The sequence below is a fragment of the Aspergillus stella-maris genome (assembly GCF_047715825.1).
Source record: "Aspergillus stella-maris strain CBS 113639 unplaced genomic scaffold BDV14scaffold_37, whole genome shotgun sequence".
Taxonomy (NCBI): Eukaryota; Fungi; Ascomycota; class Eurotiomycetes; order Eurotiales; family Aspergillaceae; genus Aspergillus; species Aspergillus stella-maris.
Window position 1 is genome coordinate 229,548 of NW_027396831.1, and position 17,649 is coordinate 247,196.

Sequence of the window (17,649 nt, forward strand, 5' to 3'; positions counted from 1 at the left end):
CCACAAACAGCCTAGCGCACATCTTCAATCACGTGCCACACAAATTCTCATAAGCCCAAAATGACTCATCAGCCCTTCATAAGCACTCATAATTTGGAATCATACTTTCCCCCTCCGGAAAGAGACTAAACCGCATTCGTCCCTTCCCCCGGTGAACGGAATCGAACCTCTTTCCTCACCTTCTTCCGACTCCTTTTCGTCCTTGTTCGGGTTCGGCAGGAAACGATGTCGGGGGGTATCTTATCACAGAGCACTGCACTGCAGCAAGGAATACGCGATACGCGTGAGCGGGGATAGCCTTGCTTTGTCTCAGCCTGTCTCGTGGTTATCCTACATTCTTTAGTTTTTCGTCTTGAAACTTCCTCTATCCACTACGATAATTCAAAGTTTATTTAGACTGCCACAGACACAGACTACCGCTGTCCACGCGGGGAAGCCTGGGCTGGACTGGGCTCGGCTTCTTCACCAGCAGCAGCCAGCAGCACTGCAGCGGGCTAGGCTAGCAACGTGACCGTTCGACAAATTCAGAAAAGATGTTTCGTGATTGGGTGGCTGATTCCATGACTCAATTTACGTGGGGCGCGGGTAAAGGAGGGAATCTTCCTTTCTTCCATCTGGCTGGGCTGGCTGGCCTTGGTTCTCCAACTCCGGCTTGAAAGCGAAGAGGAAGGCTGTGCTGCGCCAGGCAGGTGCTGCGTGTGCTACGTACGTTTTCATCCTTCCAAATCTCCGGCTGGCTCTGGTTCTGGTTCTGCCTGAGGTTAGGTTGTTGGCTTGGGCTTTGCTTTTGGAGCTGGTGGTTATTCTTGGCTATTTGCGTTGCGAGGCCTGCTTTGCTTGCACTGCTCTGCTCTGCCTTGCTCAGCCTACATCTCGCCTACGATTACATACGTCTGCTGTTTGCTGGTGGCTTCGCTGATATGCCGGTATGACTCTACCTTATTTGACTGGATGTCAGCATGCAAAATGGTATACTCTCGTGATGACGGTGGTTGGCAGAAAGTCAAGCAAGCTCCAAAGAACCAAGATCTGAGTCCGGTCAAGCGCCCTGCAAAGCATCTGGCCCAGCAACGCACGATTGGACGCCGACGGGGTTTTGGGGAGATGCTGCCTGGGAAGTTGGTTCCACAGCCAGTTGTCAACCTGTGCTTGTTCCAGTTGCTGATGGGACCACTTTAGACTAATGCAGTAGCGGGTGGTTCAAGCGGTGTCCAGTACTTTCGGTGACGAACATACTCCGTTGGCAGATAGTACGTAGTCTAGTCTACTTGACGCTGGACTTGGAGATGATAGTACGTAGACTCCAACCAAAGGCACCAGGTTGCCTGCTTCAACTCCAGCCTGGTAGCTCAGGCTCAACCCGAATGACAGGCCTACCAAGTCGCAAGGGGTGGCGTGTCTGGCGTGGCTGGCAAATCGAAGTGCGGTGGTTGGCTGACCATCACCTTTTTCTCCTTGGGCCAGCCGTCAATAATCAATCAGTCCAGTCAATCAGTCAACCTCCGCACCGCCGGCATCACAGACACACAGCACAGCTCTCTGCCTCAGTCTAAGTGGCTGCGTTGGCCCTTCCGCCTTCAGAGATGGCAGATGGCATGAACACCCTATGAATCCTTCCTGCTTTGCATCCGTCGAATGGGCGTCGCGCGGATGGGGACGGCGTTACTCTCTTTGGAAGGGCGTACAGCTCGCCCAACCACGATCGCATCTTGTTGCCAACTTAACCTAACTACCTAGCCGATATCGCGCTACTGGTTCAAGTATGGAAGGGGAGGTGGAAGTTTCTATTGGGGTGTTGGAATGGGAGCGGGCTGGCTGGGACCTTTGGATGGACTATGGGTACCAGAGTAGAGGAGGTATGACTACTATGACGTTGAGGTTGTAGAAGTGGAACAGAGTGGACAGCCTCAGTATACTCCGTATTCAGAAGTGAAGTGTATCTCCAGTGTGTTATCATATCGTGGAGAAGTGATAGGGACTGAATATTCCGGGCGGACTCGAGGGCGCAGGAGTATTTGTTAGTCACAAAAAGCGCCGTGGCTTCGGATGGAATAAAAGTCAGATTGTGAAGATACAGAGTATAGCATGATAAAAATGAGTGAGAATGAATAATGAATAAATTATTAAGATAGGATGTGTTAGAGAGAGTAAGAATAGAAAAGGCTGTGTTCAGGAGGGAAGCCATCGAAGGCTGGAGGAGAAGAGTCATCGCTATCCGCACCCGTCCTGCTGTGCTGTCTCTGGCTGTCTGGCTGTCTCGGTCTCTCTCAAGTCTCGCCGCTTCTGCTTCTCTTCCTCCTCTCTTTTCCTTCCCCAGGGCTGACTCTACGACTCCCTCTTCACCCTTCTACTACTCTATCTTCTATCTATCTTTATTACTTTTCCAATCTTCATATTCTCGATGACTCTTCTGGCGCTTGTCTAATCTGCTTGCTTGTTCTGTTTCTGCTCTGCTCTGTTTTCGCCATCGGTGGTCCCTGCATCTGCTCTCTTCCTCAGTTCCGCCACTCTTCCCAATCTTGCCACTGCCACGGTGAGTAACCAAGCCCTCTGATCTCCTCTGTCTTGCAAATGCTCCTCTCTCAATCGTTCCTTTCTTGTGCCACCCCTTCCTCCTTTCCCTGCTTGACCACCAAACTTCTCTCTTTTTCACTGGGCCCCCAAAGTTAGTCATTTGTCTTTGGTCTCCGCCGTCCTTCGCCTTATAGTCACCAGACGGCGGGCCCTTGGTTTCTGCCCGTTCGCTGGGAGTCATCGCCAGGCGCCAGAGGATCCATAAATTCAATCACTCTCTTTGCTAACTAGCTCTTCCTCACATCAGCCTATTTTCGAGCCTCACTACGATTTCCTCACGTCGCTTGATCTCATCGTGTTTGCCTCCCGATAGCAGCTGACTGCCTAGACAAGCGCCGGTCGAACCCCCGTACCTGCCTGCTTGACTAGTCGGTCCGCCGTTCTATCGGCTCTTCTATAACTTCAATCTCGCCTCTCGGTTTCAAAATGTACCCTGTTGCTTCGTCGCTTGTTCCGGTCACCTCTATTGCAGAATCCATTACCCCAGATCTCCGAGCCTTTGACATGGTTGCTGTCTCTTACTGAGTCATATAACTCTTCCAACTCTTGTCTTTGAAAGAAGAGTCACGTTGTCCCTACTAACGTGGTCTCTTTGCTACCTCACGATACTTCGGCCTGATCTACTTGGACTCTACAATACGTGACCGGAACAGCATTCGGTGACTCCTACCTACTTACCTACCCTTTGCCACTCCTCATCCTCTCGTCATCTACTTCGACTTATAATACCTATACGCCTCTACCTCTGTTGGATGATTATACATCCAACAATCTAACATACTTCTTGATACTCTTGTGACAAACTGGAGTGTTTTCGCTTCTAGGCTCGCCGTCGCCTGCGAACTCAAGACGGTTCCTTGTCTTATCGCTTCTCGTTCACGGTTACTTGCATAACGGTTTTATCTGACAAACTCACGGTTACAATAACTTCGCCACATCGCCTTGAACATATTCGGCTGTTGATCCCCCGACAACGGATCACTCTTAAACAATAATACTTTGAGGGTGCTTGGGTCGCGAGACGATACAGTTCCTCGGATATGAGCGGGATTGACGTGTTTGGTTTGAGGGACTCAAACCAGGGCATGCAATACAAGGCGCCCTATGCGCATCCGTATGCCTCGTCGATCTCTTCCTCGGCTTCCTCCTCTTCCTCCTCGGTCTTCTCCTTAGACGCCGTATCCACCCAGAGCTCGTCATCGACAAGCTCCGTTGATGTGATCTGGGAGAATGAAGGTGAATACTCGTCGGGAGGAAGACTAGGTGCCGCTGGTGGTGTGCGTGGTTGTTTCAGGGGCACTGCCCCGACGACTGCCGATGCCGCTGTTCCGCCGGAGCTGCGTAAGCATCCCCGACGTACAAGCAGTAGCTTGCAGTCTACCGGCGCATCATGTACGCGCCCTCCGCCCTGTCTGCTACGGCAGTCTGAGCGGAAGGTTAACTTTGTTGACAACCTTGTCGGTGAGTGGTACTTCTGAAACCTTGCTAGGATTGTGCTAAGTTTCGCATCAAGACACTGCGTCCTTGATCGTCGAAATCATTTGGCCTTTGTCCGCAGTCTCACTTCGCAGTGATTCAAGTACAGGATGCAAGGGTGTTTTGCCTCTTCGCACCTTTATCCAAGAAACGCTTCGTCGTTCGCGGACTAGCTACAGCACTTTGCAGGTAGCTCTCTACTACTTGATCAAGATCAAGTCGCACGTGCCAAGCCCAGAACAGTCGCAGGACCAGTCACGGGCTAAGCCGGTTTGCCGGGCTATGCAGTGTGGCCGACGCATGTTCTTGGCGGCTTTGATTCTTGCATCAAAATATCTACAGGATCGGAATTATTCTGCCCGTGCTTGGAGCAAGATCTCCGGTCTTAACACGATCGAAATCAATCAGAACGAGCTGATGTTCCTGGAAGCTGTTGACTGGAAGCTCCACATCTCTGAAGCGACCTTCCAACGATGGACGGACATCGTTCTGAAGTATACTCCGGGCGCGGGTAACATGTTCCCTCTCGACGGACAGTCCTGGCGCACCGTCATTCCCAGGCTCACACCTGAGTTGGACGAAATTGACAACGAGCCCATGACTCCTACCAGTATGGGCGGATTCGACGGCGGCTTCGCCTCGAACTCTCCTTCACCCCGAAGTGCTTGCACAAAGGTCCCGAGCTATCCTCCTGTGAACACCGAGCTCCCTCCGATCTCTCAGGTCTCGGATCTGAACCGATCGGACAGCTCTCTTCCTTCTCTACCATCGATGCCCCGGCTACCTCTGCTGCCGACGCCTCAGTTGACTCCCCAGTCGAGCAATGCTTCTACTCCTGCTGCGAGTGCTAGCTACCGCCCCTCCTACCGACGCCAGATGTGTGCTGCCATGTCTCAGAGCATGTGCACGGCGCGGTCAATCTATGACCAGCGCCCGTCGCTCTGCTCCAAGGCCAGCAGCGCATTGGAAGGGTTCCCCACCTTTATGCGCCGGTCGTCCCTGGCTCGCTCGACTTCTTCTGCGTCGTCTCCTGATTCGATGGTTTCGGATGTCTCGACCTTGTCGTCTCAATCATCTACCAGCTCTTTCGGGTCTTCTGCACCAACTCTGCCTAGCCTGGCTATGCAGGCGACTCTTCGCTGCACCGGTAACTCCATAAAGGGAAACCGGAAACACATGCCGATGGCCTCTCCTATTGACGAGATCTCGTACAGTGGCTCGTCTTCTCCGGAGGCTTATCTCAACTCGGGCAGCCAAGTTCCTGATATGTCTGGCTACTCAATGGATACTCCGGTTGACGTTGCTTCTACCCATGAAGCAGCACAGAGTTTGTGTCAGTTGTCCGGCCAAAAGTCTGCTGGTCAAGGACCCCGACGTCTCTGCCGCAAGCGCGGCCGCACTGGATCCGACGACCTGCAGCTCCAGCAACATGTGCGCAGCCTGATGCGCTCCGACAGCCATGCCGAAGGAACAATTCTTCCGGATGGTAACATGGCGGACTTGCTCCGCATGTCACAACCCGAAAACCCTACCTCCCTCCCATCACTGAGCGCTCTCGGATTTGGTGCTCCCCTGTCCGGTCCTGTTGGAACGAAACGTGCTTGCTGCGGTAATGAAGCCAGGAAGATTGCGCTCCACCCCAGCTTCCGCGTGGACCATTAACCGGCAGGATGGTTCTGTCATGAAGACTCTCATTCCCTACGCTCTTGGTCATTTAAAGTTGTTCTTTTCTCTTTAAAAAAAGGAAAAGTTACTATGATATTCACACCGCCTGTTGCATAATGTTTACTTAGCACCGGCTCTACAGCTCGTCGACCGAGTTGCTTCCTTTCTGCACTGTATAATAACGGCGCAAGGGGGAGAGGCCAGGGTCGGAAAACTTCTAGCGAACTCGAGGTCTTTTTTGCAACGGGAAAAAGCGTGTCGTTTTTCTTACTACCTACACCTACCTCATTGTATATACCCTCTACCGTTGTTGGGCTTCGGAGCTGGGAGTCTATAATGACTTTGACCTATCTACCTAACTTATATTCGGTGAGCCTGGTCCAGCTCGCTGGTGTATGATGTATGCTGGGGTGGACTACTGCGTTCTTTGCCTTGCCATTTCTTTGATGTTACTTATTTGCTCTATCATATCATACGAACCGGAGTGCTGGGAGGGAACGGAATGGATTGATTTCGCGGCCTGATCTATACGAGTGTTTAGACAGTCTTGTCTACGGAGTAGAGATAGGATTGCGGCATCTCGCGGTCAGGTGGAGTTACCGGCTCGAGGAGTATGACAGGTTTGCTAGGTTTTTACTCCTTGTGATTTAATTGCCATATACGCATCAGCAGTTACATACTATTTTTTTACTATGTCCTCTCTTCATCTCTCTCATAGGTTGCTCTTCTCAACGCTAACAGGCAGTTCTTAGCGCCTTGACTTACCGTGATTGACAACATACAGCCTACAACCTGGTCCCGTCCCCACCATCCGCTCAGCTGAGCAACAGCACGCCTAGCGGTCAAAGACACCAGCCAGCCCAGAGCCTCTACAACCTCCCACTTCCCACTGCAAGGGAGCTCAGGTGATACCCCTCCCCACATATATCCGTGGTAACGTGAGACTATAGTACAAAGTAGACGAGTTCCTTGTCCGCAGCCCTTTATGAGTCACAACCGCACGCCCGGCGGTTGGCCCCATTCATTCCAGGTCAACCGGTATCGCTCCCGATAAGCGAGCTGGCTACCTGTCTCAGGGACAAGGCACGGTGCCACTATCCAGTTTCTTAGGTTGGCAGAGGTAGGTGAGTGAGTCATGGTGGCCCGAGTGGCGAATGGCGAATGGCGATGCATGTCATCCAGACTATGATGAATTGTAGCCTTAGGCATCAGGCAAGCTAACCAAGTTTGTGCCTGGTGGTGCCTTATTATGTCTTAGGCAGCTAGGCAGCAAGAGACCTAGTAATTACATAATGAAGATGTCATCATCACATGCAATCACGTGACTTTCATTAGTAGACTAAACTTGCTTGGAGCTAGCGCCATCAGATAAGATCATAAGATCAGGTCATGAACGGTCGGATGTTGGACGGAGAAGCTGCTCCCCACCGGCTGCACCGTTGGGCTTCCCCTCATTCTCTCTTCTCTTCTTCTTCTTTTCCCTTCCTTCTGTAGAAGCATAGATATTCATTTATCTATTGCCTCTTCGGTAAAATACACTTCTATCGGCTCGTCTGTCTTTATCTCGAAGCTACGCCCATCATGGCTCCCTTGATCGCGAAGCTGGTCTACGGGCTTTGCTTCGTGGGAACTCTATCTCCTGTTCTCGGGACGCCTTTGTCGAGTATTGATAGTGATGGGAACGATCAATCTCTTCTTACCCAGCATGAAAACGCAGCAGAATTATGGAAGGAAGGCAGTACCGGCTCCGACGCCCTCTACATGGACTCCACCTCTTCCGACGCAGACAAGTCCCTCCTCGCTCCGTCATGGTTCACATCAACCCTCATGGCTCGCCGCCTCCTCGCTCTCTCAAGCACCGGCGTCGTCTCAACGGTCTTCCCGAATCCGCTCCCAGACCGAAGCCACGCCCCTCCCTCGGTCGCAGGCCAATCTATAAGTCTAAAGGAGTACTTTGCAGACTGCGACGAGGCACTGCCGAATGATATCGGGAGTGGAGGAAATGGGGACCCGACGTTCCTTGCCCTGCGCGTCGCGACTACATTCCAGAATGTCGCTGCTGGATCGAACTTGTCGCTGTCGATCGACTGGTGGGATCATGTTAATGAGACGAGACCAGTCTTCCCTGGGTTCCCGCTTAGCGAGGCCGGGTTACCGCGGGTTACATTGTTCGGGTATATTGAGGAGTTTGAGAAACCCATCTCGTTGAGGACCGAAAGAGCATTGAGGGAGTGCTACACAGAGAAGCACCACGACTCGCAGGTTTGGCTTCCTGGTCGACCCGGGTCACCGCACTCAAGCTTCTGGGCGAAGATGGTTGTTACGGATATCTACTGGATTGGCGGCTTCGGTGGATTCCAGCAGATCGGGTGGATGAGTGTCGATGAGTGGAAGGGAATTCGCAGGAAGTCGAGTCTGCCTGGTATCGGAGATGGGCGCGGGTGGGAAGATGTTCGACTTCCTGGAGAGAACTAGTCTGGCTGGTTGCTGTCTATCTGTAAAGGATCGGTGGCGCATGGACGGTGAGAAGATTGGCTGGCTATGACTACCTCAGCAACGGGTCATGATATAGATACTACCGTATAGTTACAACGAAAGAAGACAAGAAATGCGATAAGAATCCAGAGATAAGACTGCACCAATGACCGTTGTCTGCGCTTATCTATTACCAACTACTGCAGCGCGGCGAGCACACGCCGCACACGATCAGCAGCGCAGCTACTTTATTACTACCTTGTCCGCCTGCATGAATAATTTCACATCTACTCTTGAGACTTGACAGCCTGCCATTGCAATAATGAAACTCAAGCTCCGCCGCCCACACCTCCGCGTCGCGCAATCCGAATCGGCGTTTGCAACAGGCAATGCCCGCTGGACCAACCTCGATCTAGACCCAGTCCCCCGCGCGGGAAGACTCTGGGGCCCGCTCAGCTTTATCTGTACCTTACCCGCCCTTGACACCTGACACCCTACCCATTCCTTCTCTACAATCAACTCAAACTAATCCAGAGTCTGTATAGCATACTGGATCTCAGACGCCTTCAACGCCGCAACATGGCAATTCGCCTCCTCCATAATCGCCGTGGGCCTTACATGGCGCGAATCACTAGGAATCGTCGCACTTAGCTTCTTCATAATCTCCTTCGTTATCGCCGCGAACGGTGCCGTGGGAAGTATATACCACATCCCCTTCCCCGTGATCGCGCGCGCAAGCTGGGGATTCTGGGGCTCCTACGTGGCGATTATATCCCGCGTGATCCTAGCGATATTCTGGTTCGCGATCCAGAACGTTAATGGCGCCAATAGCGTACGGGTTATGCTTGGTGCGATATGGCCTTCCTTCTTGACGTTGGAAAATGATATACCAGAGGATCAGGGGATAACGACGAATACGATGGTGGCGTACTTGATATTCTGGATCGTGCAGTTTCCGTTTCTGTGTTTGAGCCCGAATAAGTTGCGCTGGTTGTTTACGGTTAAGTCTGTCCTTGTGCCGGCTGCTTGGATTGCGATATTGATTTGGGCGCTTGTTTCTGAGGGCGCTGGGGGGATCTTTGAACAGAGGGCTACTGTGTCGGGATCAGAATACAGTTGGGTTTGGTTGGCGAGTATGACGAGTGTGCTTGGGAATTATGCTACGCTGAGTGTTAATCAGGTAACTATACCTTCTCATTTTCCTCTTTGCGAGAAATATACTAATACAAATGGTGCCAGTCCGACTTTTCGCGCTACTCCCGCGTCACACCCCTCTGGCAACTCCTCTACATCCCGCTCCTCCCGATAATATTCACCTTCATCTCATTTATCGGGATCGCGGCCTCCTCAGCAGGCTGGTCGAAGTACAACACCGCAACAATACCCTGGGACCCAATCGAGTTAATATCCTATTGGCCCAGCCGGGCAGCACGCTTCTTCGGCGCCGCCTCCTTCGCCCTCGCAAGTCTAGGCGTGAATATATCCGCAAACAGCATAAGCGCAGCAAACGACCTAATGGCCCTCTTCCCTACACACGTCAACTTGCGTAGGGGCCAAATAATCTGCGGCATTATATCCTGGGCGCTCGTCCCCTGGAAAATCCTCGTGTCAGCAGGGAACTTCCTGAATTTCATGAGCGCGTACGCGATTTTCCTGGGCCCCATTGCCGCAATTATGCTCTGGGACTTTTACGTCGTTAAGGGTCGGAAGTATGATACGTTGGCTCTGTATCAGCCTCATAATCCGACTTATCGGTTTAATGACTGGCTTGTGAATTGGCGCGCGATTGTGAGTTTTTTGGTTGGTGTTGTGCCGAGTTTGCCGGGGTTGATGAATAGTGTTAATGGTGAGATTGAGGTTGGTGTGGGGGTGCATCCTTATCAGTTTGGGTGGCTTTTGGGTTTTGTGGGGACTAGTATTGTTTATTTGGGGTTGAGTTGGATTTCGCCTGGTAGAGAGGCGGAGATTCAGAGGGCGGTTTTGGCGGATGAGGTTTATGATGCGCGGGAGGTGGATGGTGTCCCTGCGTCTCAGTTTGATGAGGAGGGTGGTAGAGAGAGGGATGGTGATGGTGATGGCGATGTAGGAAAAAAGAAAGGATTTGTTGTGAGGTGATCTGATTTAATCTCTATCCCCTTCGAGATAGATGCCATGTAATTCCAACTTTTGGTATATCCATATCTATATACAATCCAACATGCTACCTAAACAACACCTAGATCCAAGATCACTAAGGTACTCTATAGATCACCCCCATTCGCAACTCCCTTCGCCTCACTCAAAACCTTCCAAACACCAACACTCGCCCTTCCAACTTCCCCTCCCTCAGCCCTCGCCCCCTCAACCCCCTTCTCCACAGCCTCAAGGAACCCCCTGCTCACAAAAACCCGCCACCGATCTACACGCGTCTCATACATCTCACCCTCCTCGTCACGCGGCGCACCGAAGACATTAAGCGTTATATACGGCGACGCAATACTCGAGGGAATGAGATGCGAGGAGAGTGTTGAGATGGGGAAGCCTGAACCAGAACCAGTAGTATCCATCTCATCGTCATCAGAAACATCAGATACCGAAATCGGCGATCCGATTCCAGCGTCGAGGAATTCACCTAGGACAGATAGGAATCGGACTTGGGGACGGCCTTTGGCGCCTGCTTTGCCGTAGGATGCTTTGTTTCCTGAACTCGTCCCCGAAGAAGTCGATGTTGATGACGCCCCGGCTCCAGCAGAGGTAGATAGCGTCGTCCACTTACTATTCGACCCCTGAAGATGCCACCCCAATACACTAAGGAAACAATTGAGCGTCTTCACCCATCCGCCTGCAACGGAGACTACATCTTCCCCTCCGACAGAGATAAGCCAGCTCAGAACCTCCACAGAACTAACCCGTACATCAGCCGCAAGATGCGTCATCCCCGCTCTCACATAGGGCATGAATGCTCCGACATGATCAATAACGTCACCCTCCGGAAGAACCTTGAGCAACTTTAGAAGATTGGTTCGGACGCCGGAGTTCGGGTCTAGGAGGAGAGGGTAGAGAGACGGAAGGATCAAAGAGACGGGTTTTGGGAGCGGGCTGTCGACGGGGCGAGCACTTATGGAGGTTGTGAGATGTGCTAGTGAGTCCCGGCGCTGGGAATCGGATTTCGAGGAGAGGAGGGAGAGGTGGTGGCTGAATTGGGTGGATGTTGTTGGTGCGTTGAGGGTTAGGGATTGTTGGGTTAGGGTTATTCCTGTTGTTTCGTTAGTATAGAGTTCTCTTCATTTTACGGTTGAAATGGTATTATGGTGAGGTTAGTGGGGGAAGCCGTGGCGGTGGTGGTGCTGATGGCTGTGAGGGTGGATGGATGGATAGCAGCTGGCCGAGGAGAGAAGAGTATGCATCTGGCATCGGATCACTCTACCCTCTTTCTCAATAACCAGTTGATCCATAACCACCCATCCTACCACACCACCTCCTATCCCAAAATCATGAATAGTCAGGGATAGTGGTCATGGTAGGCGTAATGGCCGAGAGGGTAGGTGATAGATGCACATCGAGGTCATCCACCATCCAAGCCCCATGCCCATCCATCATCCACCCAGCCAGAACAACCAGCTCAAGCCAAAGCCAGAACCAAAACAGCCCCAGAACCACTCAACCACCACCCCCAACCCAAAACCAAACAAAGGACAAAGTACAAGCAAGCAAGGAACGCACCCTTCGACTTAAAACTCGTATCGGTAAAGTTCTCGGGCTTCCCCTTCGCCTTGCCGACCTTGAGTTTCGGTTTCTGCTTTTCATCAAAATCAATCCTTTCTAATAAAAAAACACAGGGGGTCACGTACAACGAAATCCTTCTGCTTCTCCTTCTTGCGTTTGGCGGAGTTGCCCATGTTGACTTATCCGGTTTCTGAGTTGAGTTGATGAAAAGGCGTTGGGGGATCCAAGTTTCGGGATGCTGTATTTTTAGGGGATATTGAGTGGTTTATTTTAAGAAATGACTGGTTTAGGAGAGCTGAGTTTTGTTCTTGAGCTTGTTGAGAATGATAGAGTTGATGGTTGCTCGGGAAATTTTTATATCGGCACGTGAAGTCACGTGATTTTATCGCAGATCAACAAATCATCTGCTATGGCTTCGAACTACATCCTACAAGCGCAAATTCCTGCGCTCCTACACGGCTACACTTGAAAGTGGAAAATTGCAAGACGTACTGACATCGTATCTATTAATAACAAAATCAAAGAGATGCGCACTTCTGCCCGGCCTGACCCCGAATGTAACTAACACAAAACAAAACGAAAATCATAAATCAGGAAAAGAAGACGGAAAAAAGACAAACACACAAACAAAGGCCAGGTTCCGGACAGACGCGGTTGTATCAAGCAGAAATCACAATTCAAGCACAAACAACTCAAAGCGGAGGTGACGATCCGAGACAGACGAGAAAAGACGGTGTTTTCGTGTCTCAGCGCATCTGATCTTCTCGCTCTCGTTCTCGTAGATCGTCGTCAAATTAATGTAAAGGAGACCCGTCGACAGATAACCGAACCGAAATTGCATCACTCGTCAATTCAACATTATCAGCGTCGTGAAGCCATTTTGACCGATATTCTCGCTCGTATCACCAAACGCCGTTCTAGCGAGAATTGCAGCTCAGTAGTCATCAGGTCTATTTGCATAAAATGTCATCGCAGAAGGGAAAAAAAAAACTTGAAGAAGAAAAAGTTGACGATCACAAACTCATCGTCAACCACTCCCACTCTTGGCTCGCGCCCTGACCAGCAGCAATACTGTGGTTGGCAGGGTTGGCTGCCGCTGGAGGCATCGCCGGAGCCAGCGGGACAACCTTGGACCGGCCACCAGACGATGTGCTAGATCGGCTGGCGTCGTCGGCAATATCAACGTCAGCGGCCTTTTCCAGCCTACGCTGACGTTTCGGCGCCACCTGCACCTGGCCGCGCGGGGTTGTCGCTCCTGGAGATGTAGTAGCCGTCGGGCTAGACTTGGGTGGAGCAGCCGCGATGGGAACGACACCTGGGCCGCGAGATGAACCACCGGGCATCGCGGGAGGAGACTCTGACGCCGTGGCGCTTTGGGCTCGACTGGAGGTGGGCGCAGAGTGCTGAACCGAGTTCTTGCGGGCCGACTTCTTGGAAACCCGAGAAGAGCCGACTGCAAGAGTGTTGGCGCTGTTGCGGTTACGCTTCTTGATCACATCGGTTTTCAGCGACAGCGGCCGGACAACACCATGGAGCTTCAGGAACAGACCGCAAGCGTTGCACAGTGGCTGTCCTTCAGGGTTGCGCCGCCAGAGGGGAGTGGTTTGAGTAAAGCAGTTGGTACACGTAGTCGGACCGCTCTGCTCGCCAGGCTTGGTCCCGCCAGGGCTAGCAGGTCGGGACGGAGCAGCGCTGTTCAAACCAGACTCGGGAGGGGTGTTAGGAGAGGTATGTGAAACAGGAGCCGAGTTCATGCTTTGACGGAGGAGTTGGGTTGCGTTGGTAGTGGACGAAGTGCGAGCGATCTTCTGACGTCGGGGGTCCTGCTCCCGGTTGCGCACCTCGCTGACGGACGCAGCAGATCCGTGAGTTCGACCGAGGCTTCCGCCTTGGTTCCATTCACTCTCCATCATGTCGGTAGATCCGATAGTGACATGTTTCCGGTGCTGAGCAGCGAAGCCAGGCAGCGATTGATAGGAACCAGGATATGATGCCTCCCACGGCATGTTTCCATTCATCTCGTTCATACCTTCATCGCCAAACTCGGCCGGCATAGCCAGTCCACGGTTAGAGAACTGGGTATCATCATCCTCAGCATCAGAGTCAGCGCCGAAAGAGAACATAGCAGCGTTGTTGCCGTTGAAATCGTTCGGATTTAACACCTGAGTCGGATCGACATGCTGAGGGATAGAAAAGCCCGGCGATTGCATAGACGACGACACGTTGTTCATGTGTGCGTTCTGATGTGAAACGTCCTGAGACGAGCTTCCTTGGTTGTACATGTACCTGGGTTGCAGAGAAGCAGACAAGTTAGATCTCTGAGTAACGTAGGACGGGACAACCCGGCGCTGCGTCCGGGTGTCAACTGGCAAGTCAAAATACTTTGTCTGCTCGCCTTCGTAAATAGGCTGAGGAGTGGACGCAGTCGACTGGTAACCAGAAGGAGGAGGAGAGAAGAATTCGGTGGAATTGAGCGAAGACGCTATGGGAGTCTGAGCATACAAATTGGCAAAGGGGTTCCCGCTAGTCATTGGCGATTCGCTCGGGGAGAAGGTGAAATGTTGCTGGTACGGCCCTGCCGACGAAAGGATAGGATCATCACCGAGGTTGAAAGTATCTAACGCGAACGTCATGCCAGGCGATGTGTGGTTCTGAGCGTGAGCGAGGTGTTGGCCGTTCATATGTTGGTGCATGGGCAGGCCCTGAGAATTGTCAAGGTTGTACTCCGGTACAGCGTGGGCAAAGTCCGGATCATGAGCCAACATAGTGTTGGACACAGGGGGTACGTGAGGCGAGGTCTCAGCCGGTCGTTTGCGGTTGGGAATTTGCAGGTTGAAGAATTGGCGCTCGTCAACGCTGGTCTTGCGGACTCTACGCGGCACGTATCCAAACTCGCTATCCCGGCGTTGATCCTGAGGCGGGTGGGGGAACGACGCAGGTACGGGGGTGGCCTCGGAAGCTGGTTGATCACGGCGAGACTTGATAGGAATCGCGCCGGCAGAGGTGGCCTCGGAGGTTCTTGTTGTAGGGGGGGAAGGGTTGTCGGAAGGGGAGAAAGGGATGATGAAGTCGTCGAGGTTCATAGGATCCGAAAGTGCCTCCGCAGCGATGGTGGGAGTATTGGCGGAACGATCAGACAGGCGAAGCTGGGCAATGCCACTCATGCCAGGAACGGAGCCACTATTCTTGCTAGAGAGACTATAAAGGCATTAGTGAACAGGAAAAAGAAAAGACAAGACGACTCAATCGAGACTAAGACGATGACGTACCGAGCCTGTTGCTGGGCGCGCTCTCGTTCTTGACGTCTTAAACTCAGTGCCATCATCCGCCAAGTCAAGTTTTCCATGCGCTCCTGGTTGGGCAATTGAGCCTTGGTCCTAGAATACAGCTTCCATATCTGGGTAGCTAACGGATCCCGCCTCTGCATCTCATCAGGACTGTCGAGTCCCCTAGGAGCGTCGGCCTTCCATTCGGGGAATAACGAGTCCTGGAGCAAGCTATCGTGGCCCTGGGCGGAGTCGGAAGGCGACTCGAGAGAGAATTCGTCAGACAGCTGCGACGGCGCAGCGAAATGGTTAGAAGAAAAGTTGGGGTTGCGGTTGGAAGAGGGAACTCCAGAAGGCGAGCGATCGAGGTCGGCGAAGTCGTGCGTGGAGGAAAAGCCGGGAGCGGCTTGTGTCGGTCGCACACGGCCAGAACCTCCCCCGAGAGTCAACCCAGACATGACCTGGCGTTGGTAATCTCGTGGGCTCCTCTAATTGGAAGCCCGTTGAGGAAGAGGAAAGAATAGATAAGGAGAGGTTGGAAGGGGCAATAGATAGATAGCGCAAGCAGCAGCAGAAGGGGTCTGGTGGTGTAGATAAGAGAGTCGACGAGGATGAGATCGAGGGAATGGTGGAGGAGAGGGGGGGTAAAAGCGAAGGACGGCGAACAGTAATTGGCCCTTGGGACGGAGAACAGTCAGCCTGGAGAGAGTTGCGCGCAGGAATGGGAATTCAGCTTACCCGCCGTTGACGACCAGAAGCCCAGTAGAGGCCGGCTCCAAGAGGTCGCAGAGGGCGAGTTGCAGGGAAGAAGCGAAGAAGGGAAGAGAAGGTGCAGCAGTCCTGTCGCAGCGGGCGGAAGCTAGGATCGGTCAATAATCAGTCTGATCTCATTCATTCCCAGCCCAGGATGCATACCCCAGTTTTCTCTCTCTCTCTTTTTTTTTTCTTTGGCGGCCTTCAGTGCACTCGTTGCTTTTTATTCTATTTATTTCGATTTTGTGGGGGGTTTCAAGATCTGGTCCTGCGACCGCTGCTGTACAGACCACCGGGGCGCATTGAGAAAAATGCGACAGAGGAGGGGTATATTACAGAGGACAGTGAATGACTGATGATGATGCAGGAATCACAAGCAGATAAACAAGATGTCAGGATGAATTATGGATTCAGGTAATAGCCAAAATAATGGAAACAGTTAAGTAGTGTTAGCTGCATGCTCCGGATTCTTCTCGACTCCAGACGGTCTTTTTTTCGCTTTCCCGCCGTAAGAGTGAAATTAATTATTCCTGGTCTCACTACTGACTTAGCACCAGCGCACCGACCTCACGCTTAATTCTGGTGTCTGACTAGGGATTTAAGCTCATCCATACTTGTATACTTCATCCTGCTTCTTTTTCTCTCCAGTTTGGTCGAATGTAGAGATGAATATTTGCAGACAGACAGAGAAAGAGTAGTAGACCTCTGCATGAGCATTTGTTCCTGTAATACCGTTACAGTGGCAAGGTGGGGTAGACTGGTACCGTGAGAGTTTGATGGCGGGCGGGGAGGATGACTGTGTGGAGAGTCTCTGGTTCGAGAAGCCGGATTTCCACTCTATCCCCGAGCTTAATATACCTTCATCTGGCCTGTTGCTTAGGCGTTGGAGACTGAAGAATGAAGATATATGAAGTGCGGACTCAACACCACCAAGATCTGGCTTAATCAATCCTTCATAGTCGTGGGTCTCGACACGCGCGTACTCCAAAACTCATCTTGTATACTCTGTACCTCAAAAGTACAGCCGACCGGAAGTACCAAAGCTGAGACTCGACCCCTGCTAGCGTCTGACGGGGGTAAGCCCGCCAATCACACTGCTTGTAAACCAGTCACAGTGAGAACCAAGCCTCTGGTCTCAGCCTACGCATGCCGTCTACGATGATTCAGGTTAGTCCTGGCGCGGGTAACTGTGGCTAACTGTTGACTCGTGCAGGTGCAGTCCGATGGCCATTCCCTGCCCTCAGTCTTGCACCGTCAATGCTTGGTCCAGATAGCCGCAATTTAACCGTGAGAAGTGCCGGTGCTCATAGTCATTGGCTCCGCGCTTCTGTTAGTGCACGCTGTCCCTTGGGGTAAATGGTCTAGATGGTGTTGCAGTGCTGTACTCCGGAACACATCGGCCAGGCCAGGTAAGGACTAGGGATGCCGACGAGGGCCGCTCTTCGGAGTAGTGCTAGGAACCGGCCGATATAGGAAACACTCAAGCGCGAGGCAGGCATATAGCGTACGTCGCCGGGGACGACGAGGCTAGCGGGGCGGACGACATCGGGCAGTCCGTCTGGTAGGTGCGGACTGTGGACGTGGACACTGCGGAGAGCTGCCGAGATGAACAGGAGTTTTGATGCCCGAACGGCCGGAATCTGAGGCACCGTCGGGAAGCAGCGGAACACCCATTTTGTCGCATTTCTCGTCTTCATTCACCACTTTCAATCGCATGATGTTTGAACCATGGTTC

At 52.3% G+C, this 17,649-nt stretch overlaps 6 protein-coding genes across 6 annotated transcripts; 3 read left to right on the top strand and 3 right to left on the bottom strand.

Moving 5' to 3' along the window:
• Positions 1-1,299: 1,299 nt before the first annotated feature.
• Positions 1,300-2,310, bottom strand: BDV14DRAFT_175841 (uncharacterized protein). Its single transcript, XM_073769148.1, has one exon. It carries the CDS (start codon positions 2,207-2,209, stop codon positions 1,757-1,759), a length of 453 nt encoding a protein of 150 aa, XP_073626900.1. The 5' UTR covers positions 2,210-2,310; the 3' UTR covers positions 1,300-1,756.
• A 746-nt stretch (positions 2,311-3,056) lies between these two features.
• BDV14DRAFT_81840 (putative G1/S-specific cyclin Pcl5) lies at positions 3,057-6,059 on the top strand. The gene is made up of 2 exons (XM_073777601.1): positions 3,057-4,035; positions 4,088-6,059. The coding sequence occupies exons 1-2, from the start codon at positions 3,615-3,617 to the stop codon at positions 5,710-5,712; spliced, it is 2,046 nt and encodes a 681-aa protein (XP_073626901.1). The 5' UTR covers positions 3,057-3,614; the 3' UTR covers positions 5,713-6,059.
• Positions 6,060-6,998: 939 nt separating this feature from the next.
• On the top strand, positions 6,999-8,351 carry BDV14DRAFT_81828 (uncharacterized protein). Its single transcript, XM_073777600.1, has one exon. The coding sequence runs from the start codon at positions 7,297-7,299 to the stop codon at positions 8,188-8,190; it is 894 nt and encodes a 297-aa protein (XP_073626902.1). The 5' UTR covers positions 6,999-7,296; the 3' UTR covers positions 8,191-8,351.
• On the top strand, positions 8,352-10,368 carry BDV14DRAFT_81843 (nucleobase cation symporter-1 family protein). The gene is made up of 3 exons (XM_073777602.1): positions 8,352-8,654; positions 8,736-9,370; positions 9,430-10,368. Exons 1-3 carry the CDS (start codon positions 8,513-8,515, stop codon positions 10,303-10,305), a joined length of 1,653 nt encoding a protein of 550 aa, XP_073626903.1. The 5' UTR covers positions 8,352-8,512; the 3' UTR covers positions 10,306-10,368.
• A 62-nt stretch (positions 10,369-10,430) lies between these two features.
• On the bottom strand, positions 10,431-12,068 carry BDV14DRAFT_201423 (IPI1/TEX10 family protein; the record flags this gene model as incomplete). The annotated part of the gene is made up of 3 exons (XM_073773753.1): positions 10,431-11,425; positions 11,893-11,965; positions 12,021-12,068. 3 exons carry the CDS (start codon positions 12,066-12,068, stop codon positions 10,431-10,433), a joined length of 1,116 nt encoding a protein of 371 aa, XP_073626904.1.
• A 318-nt stretch (positions 12,069-12,386) lies between these two features.
• BDV14DRAFT_175850 (nitrogen regulatory protein area N terminus-domain-containing protein) lies at positions 12,387-16,301 on the bottom strand. The gene is made up of 4 exons (XM_073769149.1): positions 16,077-16,301; positions 15,900-16,020; positions 15,165-15,838; positions 12,387-15,093 (listed from the first exon to the last, which is right to left on the bottom strand). Exons 3-4 carry the CDS (start codon positions 15,617-15,619, stop codon positions 12,909-12,911), a joined length of 2,640 nt encoding a protein of 879 aa, XP_073626905.1. The 5' UTR covers positions 15,620-15,838; positions 15,900-16,020; positions 16,077-16,301; the 3' UTR covers positions 12,387-12,908.
• Between the last annotated feature and the right edge of the window lie 1,348 nt (positions 16,302-17,649).

Excerpts from the sequence above, each read along its gene's own strand:
- BDV14DRAFT_81828 (XM_073777600.1), top strand. The coding sequence starts at position 7,297 with ATGGCTCCCTTGATCGCGAAGCTGGTCTACGGGCTTTGCTTCGTGGGA.
- BDV14DRAFT_81843 (XM_073777602.1), top strand. The coding sequence starts at position 8,513 with ATGAAACTCAAGCTCCGCCGCCCACACCTCCGCGTCGCGCAATCCGAA. Across the intron at positions 8,655-8,735 it reads GGGCCCGCTCAGCTTTATCT|CATACTGGATCTCAGACGCC; the intron begins GTACCTTACCCG and ends GAGTCTGTATAG. Across the intron at positions 9,371-9,429 it reads CTACGCTGAGTGTTAATCAG|TCCGACTTTTCGCGCTACTC; the intron begins GTAACTATACCT and ends AAATGGTGCCAG.
- BDV14DRAFT_81840 (XM_073777601.1), top strand. The coding sequence starts at position 3,615 with ATGAGCGGGATTGACGTGTTTGGTTTGAGGGACTCAAACCAGGGCATG. Across the intron at positions 4,036-4,087 it reads CTTTGTTGACAACCTTGTCG|ACACTGCGTCCTTGATCGTC; the intron begins GTGAGTGGTACT and ends TTTCGCATCAAG.
- BDV14DRAFT_175850 (XM_073769149.1), bottom strand. The coding sequence starts at position 15,619 with ATGTCTGGGTTGACTCTCGGGGGAGGTTCTGGCCGTGTGCGACCGACA. Across the intron at positions 15,094-15,164 it reads CGCGCCCAGCAACAGGCTCG|TCTCTCTAGCAAGAATAGTG; the intron begins GTACGTCATCGT and ends ATGCCTTTATAG.
- BDV14DRAFT_175841 (XM_073769148.1), bottom strand. The coding sequence starts at position 2,209 with ATGACTCTTCTCCTCCAGCCTTCGATGGCTTCCCTCCTGAACACAGCC.